Source organism: Lipotes vexillifer, unplaced genomic scaffold, assembly GCF_000442215.2.
Source record: "Lipotes vexillifer unplaced genomic scaffold, Lipotes_vexillifer_v1.1 scaffold792, whole genome shotgun sequence".
Lineage (NCBI taxonomy): Eukaryota > Metazoa > Chordata > Mammalia > Artiodactyla > Lipotidae > Lipotes > Lipotes vexillifer.
The window spans coordinates 85,385-102,965 of record NW_006795663.1 but is presented as its reverse complement, the minus strand read 5'-3'; the positions used below and the strand labels follow the sequence as shown (position 1 = coordinate 102,965).

At 46.6% G+C, this 17,581-nt stretch overlaps 1 protein-coding gene across 1 annotated transcript in view; it reads right to left on the bottom strand.

The window, feature by feature from the left end:
- PARP6 (poly(ADP-ribose) polymerase family member 6) overlaps nt 1–5,529 on the bottom strand; it is a 27,423-nt gene extending 21,894 nt beyond the window's left edge. Inside the window, exons 1-7 of the mRNA XM_007467832.1 lie at nt 5,267–5,529; nt 3,163–3,364; nt 2,441–2,518; nt 1,364–1,458; nt 863–923; nt 543–633; nt 43–109 (exon numbers count right to left, since the gene is read on the bottom strand). Coding sequence (XP_007467894.1) covers nt 43–109; nt 543–633; nt 863–923; nt 1,364–1,458; nt 2,441–2,518; nt 3,163–3,165 — 395 coding nt within the window. The 5' untranslated portion in view covers nt 3,166–3,364; nt 5,267–5,529. The remainder of the gene's footprint in view (nt 1–42; nt 110–542; nt 634–862; nt 924–1,363; nt 1,459–2,440; nt 2,519–3,162; nt 3,365–5,266) is intronic.
- Between the last annotated feature and the right edge of the window lie 12,052 nt (nt 5,530–17,581).

Here is a 17,581-nt window from a genome sequence, read left to right as displayed (position 1 = left end):
CTTTCCCTCAATGTTCATAACCAGAAAGATCAAAGTTCTTACTTTTTCAACTGAAGACCCAGCCCAAATCCTTCCTTATTTGATGGCTGGAAAACCTCAATTGATGGTTCTGCAAAGAGAAGAGAAAGCTCCTACTACGTATCCATGTCTATCCTCCTGGGAGTCTAAAGCCCCAGTTCAGTGGATTAGCTTCCTCAGAGTCTAAGGGTACTCTAAACAATAATGATGGACAAGGGAAATATCTGAGGCAGAGGGTAGATTCTGGGAACTGTCTGACCAATTTCAAATATCCTCAACTTATACTGGAAGTTGAGGGGAAGGGGAGGAATAAGTAATATCTGGGAACAGAAAGGCCTTTAAGGCATGACTATCAGGCAATAGGGTATGAAGATACCAATGAGAAGAGACTGAAAAGCTCCTACCAATGGCCTACAGATTACACCAACAGGTCTTGTTCCTAGTTTTTCTCTACCTCAGTTAACTTAGGACTTTGGATGAGACCACACACAGAGCACCCACATGCCCAAAGTCACTGCGTTTACCCGGTCCATCAAGGTACTGGGAGAGCGAAAATCGCAGCCTCAACACAATAGGTTCTGTCCGGAGGACCTTCCAGGCTGTAGAAACTTCCTCCTAAAAGAGTAAGGTCAATAGTTTCTAGTTTAGCAAGAGAGGAATGGACTTGAAGTTTTCGCTATATGATACACACATGCACACAGCACTGTCTGCTGATCATCTAGGAAAAACAGGCATGAATAATACGTGCTTCAAATACAGCAGTCAGGAACAAGACTCCAGGCCTACATGGCAAAATCCACAAGCCCAGCTAGACATGTTGTTGGCAGGTACCAGCACCACTTACATCGAGGAAGCTGATGTTGATGTGGAGGTCAATGTCCACGTCATCAATAGTTCCATATTCTCTATAGAGATACAGGCAACCACAAGTGAGACTCATTAAGGGAGAAAAAAGGGAACAGAGACTGAGGTGAAGGGAGAACTGAGCCTGGGGATAAGGGAGAGGGAAGGGTGGAAGGCAGCTCTGTATTTAGGTTCTTAGCTACAGCTAAGATCTGGGCCTTTGTCAGGCCAGAAGCCCTTCTTACCTCAAAGGTGAAACTATCAGCCTAGAGGAGTCTAGGATACAAGGGAACTTCTAAGAAAACTGGCTATACTTTCCTACTTACTCCTGTCAGCCAACCTCAAGTATTCTAAACAACTCCCACCATCATTAAGCTCAAAACCTATCAAGGTCCACAGACCACCCGCACCCCTATCATACCATAAAGAAAAAACCTCTACCCTTTTAACAACTCAGAAAGAAGTGGCTGAGTCCCCTGCCATCCCTGAAGTAGAGTCCCACCTGATGGATACAGAGTTTTCACTGTAGATCTCCTTCACTGCTTCAATGTCTGCATCAAGCTGTGGGTGTCGATATAAGTCAGCTGCACAGCTCCCCTAAGTCAGCAGCAAAAACGGTGGAGGGGAAAGACAGAGGGGAAGAGAGATGAAAAACAGAACATGAAGAAACATCCAGAACAGGGATATCAAACTACAGCAATACATACAAGCAAAAGCTGCTTATGTGAAGGGGCTTTTGGTGGTGGCCATAATTGGGCCACCAGACAAGTCTCACTGACAGACAAGTCTCCCTCCATCACCACTCTAGGAAGTTTTAGTAGACCAACTGCAGGCTTTGCTTAAGGAGTTCACATCCTTAAGCCTCAGCTTCTTCTCTCAACCCTGACCAGGACACTTAGGGATCCCTTCTGTAAGAACTCAGAACAGACTGAAGAGTACAGAATTTAACTCAGATTGGTTCTGTCTAGAGTCCAACATTCCTGCTCAGGATCATGCCCTAGGCAGTGATAGCATTAAACAATCATTGGTAGAATAATCTTTTAAAAATTTGACCCTAATGAATGAAACGACCCCTGCTGGCTAGTGAGGGAATAGCCAGAAAATAATGTTTTACAACTAAGAACATATGGGTCAGTGGTCCCCAACCTTTCTGGCACCATGGACCGGTTTCCTGGAAGACAATTTTTCCACAGACCAAGGTGGCGGGGTGGAGGGTGGGGGTGGGAATGGGGATGGTTCGGGTAGTAATGCGGGCAATGCGGAGTGATGGGGGGCGGCAGATGAAGCTTCCCCGGCCTGCCGCTCACCTCCTGCTGTGCAGCCCGGTTCCTAACAGGCCGCGGACCAGGGACCCCTGATATGGGTAACCTCCATGTACAGAGGGTGTAGTTTACACTGGGAAAGATATGAGTTCCAGGCAAGAGCAAAGATATGAAATCAGCTCTGACAAGACAATCCTCAGATTACACTGACGTTGTATCTTCATCTCTACTCCAAAATAATCTTTCACTCTTGATGTATCCAGAGAAAAGCACACATTTAGACCATCCAACACCGGTTTTGGGGGCTGTAATCTCACCTGAACTCCATAGAGAAATTCCTCTGATTCATTATCTCCTTCCGAATCATCATCATTCCAGAACTGGCCTTTGATGTCCTAACGATGAGAAATAAGGATACAACCCTTTGTTGGGTCCCTGTTATCCCACGGAACACAGTGGGGTTAGGATGGAAAACAGGTTTCCACAAAGAATGGGAGGTCCCTTGGCATAGAATAACTGAGGCCCTAATCCCTTTGCTCCCTTCCCCTCACCCTTTGGGAGCGTCTCACTCTCTTCCTCAATCTGGTCATATCCATGGTCTAGCACTGACTTGGTGTCATGGAGGAAAGCAGTAGGGAATTTTAGCCTTCTTAGGTATGATGATTGAGGCTCTGGTAGCCAGTGGGGGAGGTATGAGGAAGATTTCAATGTCAAGGTTGATTCCTGGGCATATCTAAGTTCTAGTACAAGCTGGCCTCTTCTGGATCATTACCCAAGGTGGCTCTCAAGCATACCTAGCTCTTTTGTCTCATAACTCCTTTTCTAACCCTTATTTAACTCTCCCCTTCCTTCCCAAGAAAACTCCCTATACACACACCAAGTAATACTGTTTCCATGCCCCTTCTCCTTCCTTTAACTTCAAATAGCCACTCTATTTACCAAAAGGGTAGGAGGGAAAACACGGGGAAAATGTGAGGTCTGCACTTTGTTCCATCTACCCCTGGATGATCAGTTGGAGAGTTGGGCAGTCAGTTCTCACCATTGGGTCAGTGGGTCACACACACTCCCAGGTCAGTGCTAGGCAGCACCCCTCCATACCACCAGTTGAACCCAGGCCAACGAGATGGGCATTTAGGAGGCCACAAAGGGAGACAAGGGAGGGAGGGGGAGATGTCAGGGGCTGACTGGAGATCTGCTGAGGAAGGCAGGCTCTACTGTTGTGGTGGTAACAAGTCACTGTCCTGTAGAAAGTAGACAACAATTGATCTCATCACCACTTAATAACTGGGTGGCATATACACAAGCACACATTTATGGGTACATTTTTATTATACATATGTACAGACACTTGCACACAGAGACATACTTGCATGCATGTACACACACTTGTACACACAGTTCTTTAAAAATAATGAACCGTGAAAGCACTATACAAACATAAGACATTATTGTTCTCCAGCTGGAGAGTTGTGACTGAAGCAAGTTCTTGCTCTAGTTCATAATGCTATATCAACCCCTGAAGCCAAAAATGATGACGGCAGGACCAGATGCTTATGCTACTCAGTCTAGTCAGTTCATTTTAGAATATTCTTCATAGCGCCAACCACCATCAGAAGCAGACTCTTTTTCTGGATTCTTTACCTCTAGTTACTTCTCCAAATTGAGTCATTATCTCTTTTAACACCAGTATCCATAAAAGCCTTTATATAACAATCATAGCTACGTTTAAAAGTCCTCAACAACACTGATCATTCTCTGGTAGACACAGTCTGAGTTGTCACAGCCAAAATAATGCCCTGGATTCCTCCTGGAACCTACTCCCCAAATAATGTAATAATGATCCTTAGAAATGCTCAGAAAAATACTAACCCCTACCCCTTTCACAAGATTAAAAACCACTGTCCTAGACCTTCTTGGCTCTGCATTTATCTCAGTTTCATCCACTCCAACCTTACACAGAGGTGTTCTTGGTCTTTAATATGGTTCTATTTAATCTTAGGTTTCTAGATCAGTGGTTCTCGAGTAAGGTCTGTGGATGTGCAGCATCAATATCACCTGGGAACTTGTAAAAAATGTAAAGTCTCAGACCCTCTACTGAGACCTACTAATTAGAAACTCCAGAGGTCTAGTAATCTGTTTTAACAAGCCCTCTAAGTTATTCTGAGAACCACCGTTCTAAATCCTTGCGTGTTCCAAGGGCCTATGGTCTGTTCCTCAGATAACAACTTAAACTTGGTAACTGGCGCAGAATGGAGTTATAAAGCACAATGCCAGGGCAAACAGCACAGCAGTCCTCCAGCTGGCAGTGCTGACTGACCCATCAAAAACAATATGCAGGAAAAAAAAATGCAAAAGGAAACTGCAACTGAAGTTTAGAGGTGAAATGGCCTGATATCTGAGATTTGCTTTAAAATACAACTCCAGCACAAAAAGTGGGGGGGTGGCGGGGGAGATGAAATAAACATGGCAAGATGTTGATTACTGATGAAGCTGAATGGTGAGTACATAACGGTTTCTTACACTCTCTACTTCTGTATATAGCTGGAAATTTTCATAAAAAGAAAAAAAAATCAGAGTCTACTCTTGCAAGGGCTCTCTCTAAAAAGTTAACTCTAAATGTGAACAGGAAGATTATCACTAAGACTCCATAAATGTCTCCTTGCTGTTCTTCAAACATATCAAGCATATTCCCACCACAGAGCCTTTGCCCCTGCTGGCCACCCTTCTTGGAATGCTTTTCAACCAGATACCCACAAGGCTTACTCCTTTACCCTTTCAGATCTCTGCTTGAAGGTCATCTTGACTATCCTATATAAAACAGCAAAACCCCAACACACAACATACTAGCACTCTCCATCCCCCTTCCTTGCTTTTTTTCCACAGCACCTACCACGCTCTGACGTACAAAATGTTTGTTTATTGCATTTATCTCCCACCAGAATGTAAGCTCTATGGTGGTAGAGGCTTTGACTCTTTTGTCTATAATGTCAGCTCCTCAACACACATTTATTGAATGAGTGAATGAATGAATGAACTGTCTGCTGGGGACGTAAGCCAAAGGGGAGAGACATACAAGAACTTAAACACATCTACGTAGACAAAAATCATACAAAAATGATTTTAAAAAGCAAGACTCCATTCACCTTCAAGAGCAGCCGAGAACCAGAATATGAAGATCTGGTGGCTGTGTTTGTGAGATTTGAAAATAAACAGTCAGGTGCTGATCTGGATGATCACAGAGGAATAAAGAGGGAGGCACCAATGTCCAGCCTGGGCTGTCTTGGGTTGGGTGGTAGGATGATGACAGCGTAGGCCAGAAGTACCAACTTTCACAAGCTCTCTGTCACTGTGGAAGTCAAGAAAACTTAGTCTCTCTCCAAGGGCTGTTGCTGCTTGGTTTCTGTTGTTATCACAAGGAGAAAAAGGTATTTCAGAGGAAATTTTTCCTCTGACAATTCAGAAACTACCACCTTTTTCAAACCAGTCTGTTTCAGTGAAAAGGACTCCCACCTTCTAATCTCAAGGCTCATTTCTCTGGAGAGATGGAGAATGGGTTTAAATAGTGATGAGTGGGAAAAGGGGAATGGTGGGTAGTTATGGAATTCATGGAATCACAGACATTTAAAAGAGGAATAAGCCTGAAAGATGCTCTATTTCAAAGCTTTCATGTTATGTATAGAATAATCAGGTGTAGGGAGGTCAAGCTACTTGCTTAGGGTCAGGAGTAAAGTGGAATTGGGACTTTACGCACATCTGACAGGTTCTAATTAGAGCCACTCCTCCTGTGATTTGGTTACAACCACTTAAGAGAGTTGGTAATGAATTAAGCAAGAGAGACCTATCTAACTTATCCAAATGAGGTAAAGCAGGAAACCTTTCAAGAAAGGCCAGGCCAAATACAGACTGTGAAGAATGCCCAGAGAAGGGTGTCTGCTCTTCAGTGCTTTGAATGATGGCAGCTAAGGGAGAATTTGCACGAGGACAGGCCAAATGTAAATAAGCCTCAAGTCCGGATGACAAAGGTCCTGGCCTAGGCCCAAGGGCGCTTCTCCGGTGTGACAACTTTACATCTAGTCAAAGCCTCCGATCTCAACGTTTATACTCTGGGTTTGACTCCCAGCTTTGTGGTACTGGGCAAGCAGGTTACTCCGCTCTACAGCGAGTGCTCCTCTCAGAAAGCCTAGGCCACGGAACAAAGAGTGCGGGGGAGAAGCCACAGACCTGCGATTCCCGCTATCCAGGGTACCCGGCGGAGGCAGAGGCCGGCGTGAGCCCCTTGAACACTGGCTGCCACCGCGCTCTCAGGACAAGCCCTGAGGCCTCCTTCGGAGGAGCAATTAAAAGCTCTTCTCCGGTTTCCTCCGGAGACCCCAAAGACACCCAACACCTGCCTCCCGGGGAAGAAGCTCTGTGCCCGATCTGTGTCGCCAGCAGCCCAGCCTTCAGCGAAGCCTGTCAAGGCCAGGAGGGCCCCTCAGAGCCACCCGGCGCAAGCCCCTTACTTTATCCACCCCGGCCGAGGCGGGGCGGGCCCCGCACCCTTCCCGCGGCCCGGCCGCCCCGCCCCGTCCCGTCCCCGTGGCGGCCGCCTCACAGGCTGGCCTCGTGAGTACTCACGGCGACCCCGGGCCGCGCGCGGCCGCCGCCGAGGGAACTAGCGGCCCGGGACGCCCCGCGGGGGCGGAGCGGCAAGCCAAGGGGCGGGGGCCGGGCCGGGCGGACGAGGTCGCGCAACTCCACGCCTCGTCGTTCCGTCACGGCCGCGCTGAGCCACTCTGCGCACGCTCGCGCGACGGCACCCTGACCACGTGGCGCGCTTCGGACCAACTGCCACGCGACCTGCCCCTGGGACCACCACCTCCCCGGACGCCTGGTTGGGGCGCCTGCGCAGTGATCGCTAGTTGGGAGCGGGGTACGGAGCAGAGGGTGGCGCCTGCGCCGTGGAGCTGGGCGGGTGCGTGGAGAAACAAGAGAGGCCCGGCGGGTGCACGGAGGGCGCTCTGAGCAAAGCTGTTGGCGTTTGGCGCCCCTTGTGGTTAGGAGGAAGGAGAGGGGAAGGCAGTTCCGGCTACCTCTCTACTTTAGAACCCGGGTGGCGGATAAAGGTTGAGACGGTCCCCCTGAGACCCTGCTGACTCCAAGAATCTCTAGTTTGTAACACCTTAGGGTCTTTTAATTCTTCTTTTTAATTTTTTTTCTTTTTTGGCGGCACCGCGCAGCATGTGGTATCTTAGTTCCCCTACCAGGGATTGAACCTGAGCCCCCTGCACTGGGAGCACAGAGTCTTAACCATCGGACCGACAGGGAAGTTCCAGCGTTTTTTAATTCTTAAGTTTAACTCTTTTGCTCCCCTGGTAGCTGTGGAGTGCTGGAAAGCACTCTGGCCTTCTATTGGGACAATCTGGGTTCAAAGCTTGGTTTCAGCACTTACTGATTGTTCAGCCTTAAGCCAAGACCTTCACTTTCTGAGTCTTAGTTTTCTCATCTGTAAAGTGGGGACAGTGATATCTGTTTAATGGGGCTGTTGTGGTGAGGATGAGATGGTATGTCGAACCGTATGAATGTGCAGGTATTTGACTCTTTGTATTTTACAAAACAAATTTCATATGGTTCAACCTAACACATATAAAGTAACCAGCAGAATACCTGGGATTAGGAAGTCATCCATAAATGGAAGCTGTTAACCGTGGTCATTATGGTTATTCCCCTGAGACGTGGCCAGACCTCCCTTCATCCTTATCAGAATTGGGTGTCTTGGAGCTCTCATGTGCCCCTCCTTTCCATCAGCACTAATGGGGAAAAATTTATCTTATATCTACTTACCTTCCTCATTCCCTCTTTTTAGCTAAACACAGCGTACACAAGGAAGGCTTTGGCTCTGAGTGATGTAAACACGTGACATATCTATCCCTCTGGAGCTGGCCTCAGTCAGAATTTTTGCAGTGAGGGACTTCCCTGGTGGCACAGTGGATAAGACTCCGTACTCCCAACGCAGGGGGCCTGGGTTCAATCCCTGGTCAGGGAACTAGATACCACATTCATGCCACAACTAAGAGTTCACATGCCACAACTAAGGAGCCCATGTGCCACAACTAAGGAGCCCACATGCTGTAACTAAGGAGCCCACCTGCCACAATTAAGACCCGGCACAACCAAATAAATAAGTATATATATATATATATGTATATATATATATATATATATATATATAATTTCGCAGTGATTTTTTTTACATTTGGATAACCTCAGCATCTCCCTTCTCACTCTCCCTTTTGATATCCCTGCTCTTCTCACCTGGCCTCTGAGCCGGGGCTTCAACACTGTCTTAATATTAGTTTGTTACACCCATTGTGTATAATAACTGAAAAAAGTGAGGTATATAAAATAACAGGACTTGGAGCCTTAGTGGCAGAATGTAGAAGTTCAGAGTCCTTGGGGAAGGAGTTGGCTCTGCTCCCTCAAACAACTCACCAGCAAGGGCCCCATAGCAGCTTTGGAGAGCCAAGCATGTGTGGAAGTATTCGAACAGAAGCACTTTGGGTAAGCACGGGAGGTCTGTCCCCATGAGTGAAATGTCAAAGTCCAGTATTCCATAACCTTCCAGGATTTCCCCTCCTCACCTCCCCCCAACTCACACCACCAGCTCTTCTACTCATTATGAATCCCATGAATCTCAACTGCCTCATAGTTGATCAGTATGTTCCTGGCTTCACTTTTTCCATCCGGTCTAGATCCTATGGTCAGTTACTTTCACCACATTTTTGCTAATATGCTTGCCCTTAAAATCATAACCACAGATATTCCAGCCATCTACCTTCTCTATTCTCCTATCCTAAACCAGGATAAAGGAAATCACCCAGTCCTGCAGAATTGAGCTTGTGAGTGGACACTGTTTTATGTTAGTCCAGCCCACGAGCCCTATTCTTTGGGAATTAAGTTTTCCACACTCTCTCTCCAGAGCTATAGGCTCCAGGGCCATGTTTGTCTTCTGTGACCCCTGGCATTCTGGCTGCAGTTTATCAAACTGTGAGTGGATTCCTAATCCGAGCTGAGCTAAGCAAATGTTCTCTCCTGGGAATCTTGGATTAGGGCTGAGAGATTATGATTCTAACTGGACTGGTTTCTTGAGCAGAAGAGATATAAACTCAGGAGCTATGGTGCATCCACCTCCCAGATACTATGAGGAATGAGGAATGGAGAAAGTTTATCTGCAGAGAGAGAATGAAGCCTGGACAGGCAGAGACCAGAAATCATGAGACTGCTGTCTGGTTCCTGAAAGTTTCCCAGACCATTTCTGAGGCCCTCTGACCTTAGAATCTATGAGTCACCCTTATCTAGACTAAATCGTTAAGAAAACTTACCCTGGACCCGATATAGAGCTACAACAAATTCACAGTCTCCTCAGCTAGTCCCTGAGTGTACCCAGCAATCCTTCTACACATCAGCTTCCGCCACCATCCCCCCTTCTGCTTCACAGAGAAAATAAAGGCAACGGGGAGGAAACTGCTTTAATGTTCAGCCCCCTCCAAACATTTGAATCTCTCCCTCCCTTTCTTTCTCAGAGGTAGTGAGGTCTCCCTTCAAATCCAAGCTTAATCGTTTCACTGCAATTTGTTTTTCACTCCCTTTGTCTCTTCAGGAAATTTGATCCTTTATTTTCATCTCTCTTTTATGGATAGTCAACTTTTTCCTCTCTCCTACTCTTTGATCTCCGCATATAAACTTGATCAACTAGCCCAACCTAAAAAAAAAATCCAATTTTAATCCCACACATTACTGATTATTACACACTTTTTCTTGCCTTCAACCAAGCTTCTAGGGAGTGGTTTACACTCTCCATCTCTACTTCCTTACCTCCCATGTGTTCCTTAAATCTAGTGCCATCTTACCTCTCCCCCAAATCTCTACTGAAAATACTTTCACCAAAGTAACAGATGACTTCCGAGCTGCCGAACCCACTGGAAAATTCCAGGCTCAACTGATTTGACCATTGATGTCAGTTGGCATCATTGATCAGCAGTCCCTGCATCCCTTTCCTCTGTTGGCTCCTATGGGCTATGTTCTTCCAGTTTCTTCCTAAACCTCCCGTGGCTCCTTCACAACTTCCTTAATAGACTCCTTTTCTGTCATTCATCATTTAAATAATGATAATTTTAAAAAAACAGTTCAGTCAACACCCATTTCTCATTTCATCGCTCTTTCCAGTGACTTCCCAGAATCTGATTCACCTTCCTGTGTTACAAGTCTTGGAGGTAAGCAGAGCCCACCTTCCGTGACAGATACTGAAAAGGTTAGGTCTTTGCTTTCCCAGCTTTCTGGCACCTAAGACAGAGGTATGTGACCTAAGCTTGGCCAAGTAGCCCCCAGAAAAGTAGATTCTGGAGTAAATGATTCAGAGAAATAGAACCATGGAGAATTCATCCTGGTGGCAGTGGCCACAGTGCAATCAGCTCTATCCTGTGCTTGGGGGCTGTAGTGGTGTGGGTACTGGTGGTGGTGACATCCAGTGTCCAATGGTGATGACAGTAGCAATATTCTCACGGTGCTGGTCTGACATCTGATTTTGGCTTTTGCTCTGGTGGACTGGCCTCCCGTTGTTCCCAGTTGTTTTTCAAGATTGCATGTCCTGCTTGGCAATCCCGTGACCCACCCAGTGCCATTTCAAGAGACGGCTTTTCTAGATTTTGAAGAATAGATACATGTATATGTTACCAAAAACAAAAACAAAAACAAAAACTAATAAGCCTGGGAAATCTTTTTCTTAGAATGAGAGAGGGGTAAGTGAGAACACTTACACAGTAAAAAGTGTTTCTAGTTCTTTGTTAGCACTAAAAGGAAAAAGTGGCTTTTCTGTTTAAATCGTCCCGTGTGACACACTGACTGCAGGTGACTGGGACTCCCGAATATACATCTCCATTCTTTACCTCTTGCATTTCAAGTTGCCTTTTAGACAACTCCACTTGTATGTCTCACAGGCAAACCCTTTTTCCCCTCAATCTGCATTTTTTTCATGACCCTAGCTTAGAAAATAGCACCTATGACTTGTTTAGCTGAAACCCTGAGAGGAAAACATCTTAGACTTCTCCCACCCTCGTGTGAACAGAACAGATTTCACCTCTTATTACATCTTAAATCAATCCCTCTTTTATATTCCTACTCTTCCTCCCCAGAACCATTGTACTAGCCTCCTAACTAGCCCAGTATCAACTCTTCTGATCTCTTCTCCACTTAGCTGCCTAGGGGAATTTTTCTAAAACCCAAAGCCGATCATGTCATTCCTCTGTTAAAATTCTTCAATGGCTCCTTACCACCTCCAGGATAAAATATATACCCCTACTATGGCTGTGGCTCCTATTTGACTCTCAGCACTCCCTCACCTGCATCCTACGCTCCAGCCAGGTCAAACTACATGTTTTTACAGACCATGCAGGACATGTCTTTACATTCTATGACTACTTAGTGGGGCTGACAGTCACAGTGCCACCTCTGCTCCCTCCCGTTTTCCACCACACAGAGGTGGATACATGACCCATCAGGCCAGGCAGGGGACTCCATCCCCCTGACCAAAGTGATTAGTTCAGGTAAGGGTTTGTCACCTAAGCAGAGCCAATCATAACCTTCCCCTTAAATTATCTTGCTTTTGAGGCCATGGTGCCAGGAACATATGAGATTGAAGCTGCTGGCACCCAGCTCTCTACCACAGGGAGAAAGTATATTTATGGCAGGAAAGAGAAGGGGACAAGGAACGAAGAGAAGCAGAGCCCTGAGAGATGAAGTGAGAGAAGTCTGATGACATTTGTTTGAGCCCTTGAATTCAGCCCTGCCTGGTTGGTAATAGCACTACACTTCTCAGCTCCCTTCTTGCATAAGCTGGTTTGGGTTGGTTCCTGTTGCTTGTAATTAAACAAGACCTGATACACAAATGGAATGGTGTGTGCAATCGACAGACTCTAGAATGTGTATCCAGTGGAACGGAAGTGAAGTGGAGGCAGTGTGGGGATCTGCCCATCCTTGAGTGGGAAGTTAGAAATCCCTGTTATGTGGTATCAGGTCAGCTGGTTATATGATCTTCTATTTTATCTGGAGCTTTGGGTCAGGCATCCATCCTAGATGGAGACTGCAGGGACACACTGGACAAATGTCTGGATGTTGGCGTATGCTGGCCTCTCGCAAGATTTCTAGCAAGGAACTGCAGTTCAGCTTGCTTCCATGCTGGCAGAACCAGACCATGTGCAGCTTTGTTTAGAGTTGCCTTTTTTGCCTTTGGCCTACTAGCTAGACTGCCAAGGGTCAGATAATCATGTGTCTTACAGATTATAAAAGCCAGATCCTCTACCCCAAACTAAAATGAGTGAGAACAAAGGCAGAGAGGTGGGACATCAAGCAGGAGACACTGGAGCTTAGAGCCTGGGAAGTTCTAGAGAAAAAGCCTGATGCTCCAAGCCACACGTGAATGCATCTTTTTTCTCCCAAATTAAATAATATTTATTTTACTTAAACTTCAGACAATCCTGGGGGTTCTGGTGCCTGGGGACCTTGGCTGTGAATCCTGTGGGAGAGAGTGAAATGTATTGGTCACAACCCTCATGCACCTTTCTGGGTTTCCTGGGCCACCTCCGTCTTTCTTTCCCCACCCATGCCAAGTAGCCCCTCCATTTCCACATTTGTGGTAGAAATGCCACATGGCAGGCATGGGATCTGACTTCCCAAGCAGCCACCCAGAGGGTGATGCAACTCAGAAATGCAGAGGAGTTAGCTCTCCGTGAGGTGCACCTTGGCCAGTAGAAAACAGGAGATGAGAGGGGAACGAATGGGAAAATTCCCTCTCAATTCTCCTCCTGGTGAACAGTTCTAAGGTGCAGTTTCTCCCTGCAAACACCATGTGCTTTAGTAAACAGTCCTGTCAAGTCACCTGCTCTCTCCTCACAGCTCATGTGAAACAGTGGCCACCACAGTAATACGTTGTCTTGCATTGCTTCACATCTTTCTCCCCTGCCACATGTCTCTTCTCCCCTCTCATCATCCTGGGCTTCCATCTCCCCAAAGAGTGTGAGCACTTTAATCCTTGCCTCAGAGTCTGCTTTCTAGAGCACTTGTGTTGATATGGAGCCACAATCAAAGCCCCCATCCCAACACTCAGTCCCAACAGTGGGGTAGCAAGAAGGTCCTGAGAGCACAACTGATTTTTCCTGCTCACATGCAGGAAATCCAGCCCAGACTGCTGGATTCCTGTCAGAGGCCCAGTGGCAAGGGTGCAGGGTCAGCCCATTTCTGGCATACTCCCTAGAAGAAGCTGAGGCTAATTTTCTCAGGCTCTATCTGTGGTTCCCTGCATTTTCTCCTGGGTACCTAAGACTTACCTTTGGAAGAGTCAAACCCAGGCTTGCAGCTTGCTCTGCCTTCTGGGTCTCTGTACTCTTAGGCCACTAGAGGGCAGGAGGCTAGAGCATGGAAGTTCAAAGTCCCCTCTACAGACGGCCAATCAAAGGCTCTGATCAGCCCAGGCTGCCATACTGTGATGGCAGTGTCTGAAGCTGGGTTGGGGAGAAAAAGAGTAGCTCTCCACCCTTTCTGAGTTTGCACTTGGCGCAGACTTGGTCAACTCTTTGTGGACCTCACATGGCTCAAGCTCGAAGGGCAGCTACAGAATCCGCTTTGGCTCTGAGCTTCCTGAGCCCATGAGGTTTATTCCTTCATTGGTTCTCCCAAAGAACACAGGACTGTGTAACATGCTTGAGCAAATATACTGGCTGAGGGAGGCGCACAGGCCCAAAACAGCCTCTGAATCCCTGCTGGATTTGGCTGTGTCACAGTGAAGGCAGGTACAGTGAGGACAGTGGATGCCAAAGATTGCAAACAAAGCTGGAAAAGATAAAGAGAGATTCTGTGACCTCCCTGACCTTAGTAACCTCTTTTGGAGGGTATTACATGCATGTTCTGTTCCACTGAGGCAGAGGTGAGACCCCAGGTCTGGTCAGAGCACACAGTAGATCCAGAGCTGCTCTGAGGTCAGAGGTTGTCAGCCCCATCTCAGACCAAAGGTCTTTTCTCTCTGTATACAAGACACCCAGGTTGCATCCAGAGAGACAGAAATTCCTCCTGAAGGCTGAAGACTCTGCCCACAGTCCCCAAGTTAAACAAGTTCTCAGAGGGCCCCCCAATTCAATGTCCACTGACAGACTCTTCTCAGGAGTGCTTTGGTGATGTGGCCTTAGTGTAATAATGGACCATAGCCAGCGGGTGAGGAGTGGAGCAAGCTGAAGATTGTCCAGAATGAGTGCTTGTGTGGTTGCCTCACTCCTGTCCTAAGCATTGCCTTGGGGCTGAGACCTAGGAGCCAGTACCACTTAGGGATTTTGACTATCTAGTCAGGGTCACTGGAGGGTGAGCCAGCCAAGTGTTATATAGGTAATCTCCCTCTGAGGGCACTGAGCAGATTAAGGTTGACTTATTATCACAGACAGGCTATCGTGGAAACCATGAAGCTGAGGGGGAGGGGAATGGGCCAAGTGTGACCTGTTGCTAAGAGACAGAAACCACAAGGGCCAGATCCAGACTCAAGGACAAGAACTCAGCAAGATTCTTGACGATGGTTACTAGCTCACAGAGAGCCCAGGAATCAAATCACTTGGTTTGAAAGGAATTGTCCAGAGAATCCTCACCAGGCAATCGGGGATCTGGGAAGGCATAATCTCTAAGGCAATCTTTAGGTCCAAACCCATGTCTAAAGGGAGGGTGGATGATTCAATTCCAGAAGAGGTGTCTTCTCAGGGCTGAGAAGGGAGGGAGGGAGATATTTCCCAGTGGAAAGGACCAAGAGTGATCAGTTTTGTTGACGAAGAAACTTGCTCCACTGTCCAGAAGGATGTGCTATATGCTATAGATTAGTGACCATTGTTTTCTGTTCTCCCCTATTCCAAATGGAAGGGTTTTTTCAACTTTTTAAAAATGGTTACCCTATTTCTCTCCATATTGGTTATGTAGGGGTAGCTAAATTTATCTTTAAGCCAGAGATTGCAAAATCACAAGAAGTTATATCCAGACCTGATCAAGAACTGCACATCACAAAGGGACCCTGGACTGAGGGCTCAATAAAGCAACTGGGCATGATTCTGTTTTGTCTCCTATTCAAAAGTGGGTGACTGTTTTTTGTTGGGCCTAGGAACATTGCATTGTTAGGCAGGCACATTTTTGAAAGTGTATGTTTGTCAAGAAAAGTATAGGTGGAAGGTGAACAATAAAGGGGAGGAATACTGTGGATGCAAATTGCTTATCTGCCCATCATCCCTCCTTTTGAAGACCCAGTTCTCCCCTCCACACAGTCCTTGTGAAGTTGTCAATTACAGTGGCCTACTCTTCCACCCTAGAGGTAGCCACATGTCCATTCTGGCCAAAGTCCTCCCAAGGTCTTTAGAGCTGGAACTAGTGAGGCCACCAAATAGAAGGAAGCAGAGCCGAGAGATGGAGACATCATCATTTGAACCCCTCATCACCACCACGCCCTGTAGATCCTGCATCTTCAGTGTATTTGCTTCTCTCCTCATCTCCATGTTCACTGCCATTATCCCAGCCCTTACATCCTGTCCCTTCTTTGCTTAACTCCTCAGTGGTCCTCTACCATCTTCAGGATAAAGTGCCTAAAGGTAGATACATCCTTTGATTTATCAATTAGGTAAGCCAACTAATTTCCTATTGGCTTAAACATGTTTGAGTTGGGTTTTTGACACTTGCAGCTGAAAGGATTTGGACTAACACATGCACACACAACAGAGACACAAACACCACTGTTGCTTAAACTCATTAGACATTATACATGTCTTCCATGAGCTTATAGGGATCAGCAAACTTTTTATCTAAAGGACCAGATAAATCTTTTAGGCTTTGTGGGCCACATATGGTCTCTGTCTCATATTCTTTTTCGTTTTATCTTTACAGTCCTTTAAAAATATAAAAAAACATTCTTATTTGTAGGCCATACAAAAGCAGGCTGTAGGCCAGATTTGCCCACAGGCCATAGTTTGCCAACCCCTGATCTAGATCCTGCCAACCTCTGCAGCATTTATACATGGTCTGCCAGCCCCTAACCATGAAACAAGATACTTCAAATGCCATTTTGGTTTGTGTCTTGACGTGACTCGATGAGTTAAGGCTCAGGGTAGAGTTAGAAATGGGAAAGGGTCTTATCTTGGTGCCCACTGTCTGCCCCATAATTGGCACTGAATAAAAGGTAATCATTATGATTTCTTGTTAATAATTTATCAGCATGATGCGGATGTCCAAATGGCTTTGTGCAAATGTGCCAGTTCATTCTCGAAGACCCTTCCCCTCCTTCGTCTTCTTCAGTAAACCTTTCTCTGACCTGCCTTACCAGTCACGTCTGAATTAGGTACTCTTCTTGCTATCACAGACTCCCTGGGGCGCTCCATTATAACTACATTATCAGACTGTCCTTCCCCCAACTCTGAGTGCTTAGCACCTAGCAGTGAGGGGTCTCTATGCCTCCATGTGAACAGCTGTTTGAATGTGCAGGTGTTAACATTCCCATCTGTGTCCAGGGTGGTCAGTCTACGTGTCAGCCCTGTGCACTACCGCACCTTACCTGGAAATGTTATTTTTCATCCCATTCCCTCCAAAAACGAGTCAAAGACAGAGGAACAGGTGGGAACAAATTTTCTTAGAAACTCTTATTAAGGAGGAACCCGCCGCCCCCGCCCCCACATGCTTTATTGTCTGATGTGATATCAGATCAGAGGCCTCCAGTCTCAGCAACATCTAGGGACCAGAGTGCCCACCACATAGCTGGGGCCCCAGACTAGTTTGATCCAGGTCTGTGGGGTAGAGGGAAAATTATCCTCCTAGGAAAAGTTATGTGCAAGGCCCTGCAGGCCCAGGAAAGGCTGACCAAGGCAAGTGAGTCATGGTGCTCTAAGCTGAATCTTTTGCCCATCTCACAGAAGCAGGCAGGAAGCACCACCATTGATCAGCTTTATATGGCACCCACTGTATACAACAGACAGACAAAGACAGACAGACAGAGAGCACACACCACTTCTAAGCTGAACACTGCTCACCATCTAGAAGCACCTCGGATAAGCACATTGAGACACTCTTGCATAGGAAAGATGTACTTTTTAAAGGAATGATGAAGTGTTTTGGCAAAACATCTACTTCCCTCCCAGGTCCTGGGTAAAGAGGGACCTCTAAATTCTGAAGCTTCTACATATTGAGAATTATCCCCTTCTCAATGGCAGTATATACAGTAGCGAACCTTCCAGGTCTGTTGTCACAGCCCTCTACATATATCCTGAATCTACTTTACCGGTGGGCAAACTTAGACTTAGAGACAGAAGGTGGTCTGGAGCGAGGGGACACTGGGGCTGGCTCAAGGTGAGGGGAAACAGGAGGTGTCTCGGCTCAGCCAAAGGCAGGGCCTCTGTCTAACTGGATGGGGAAGGGAA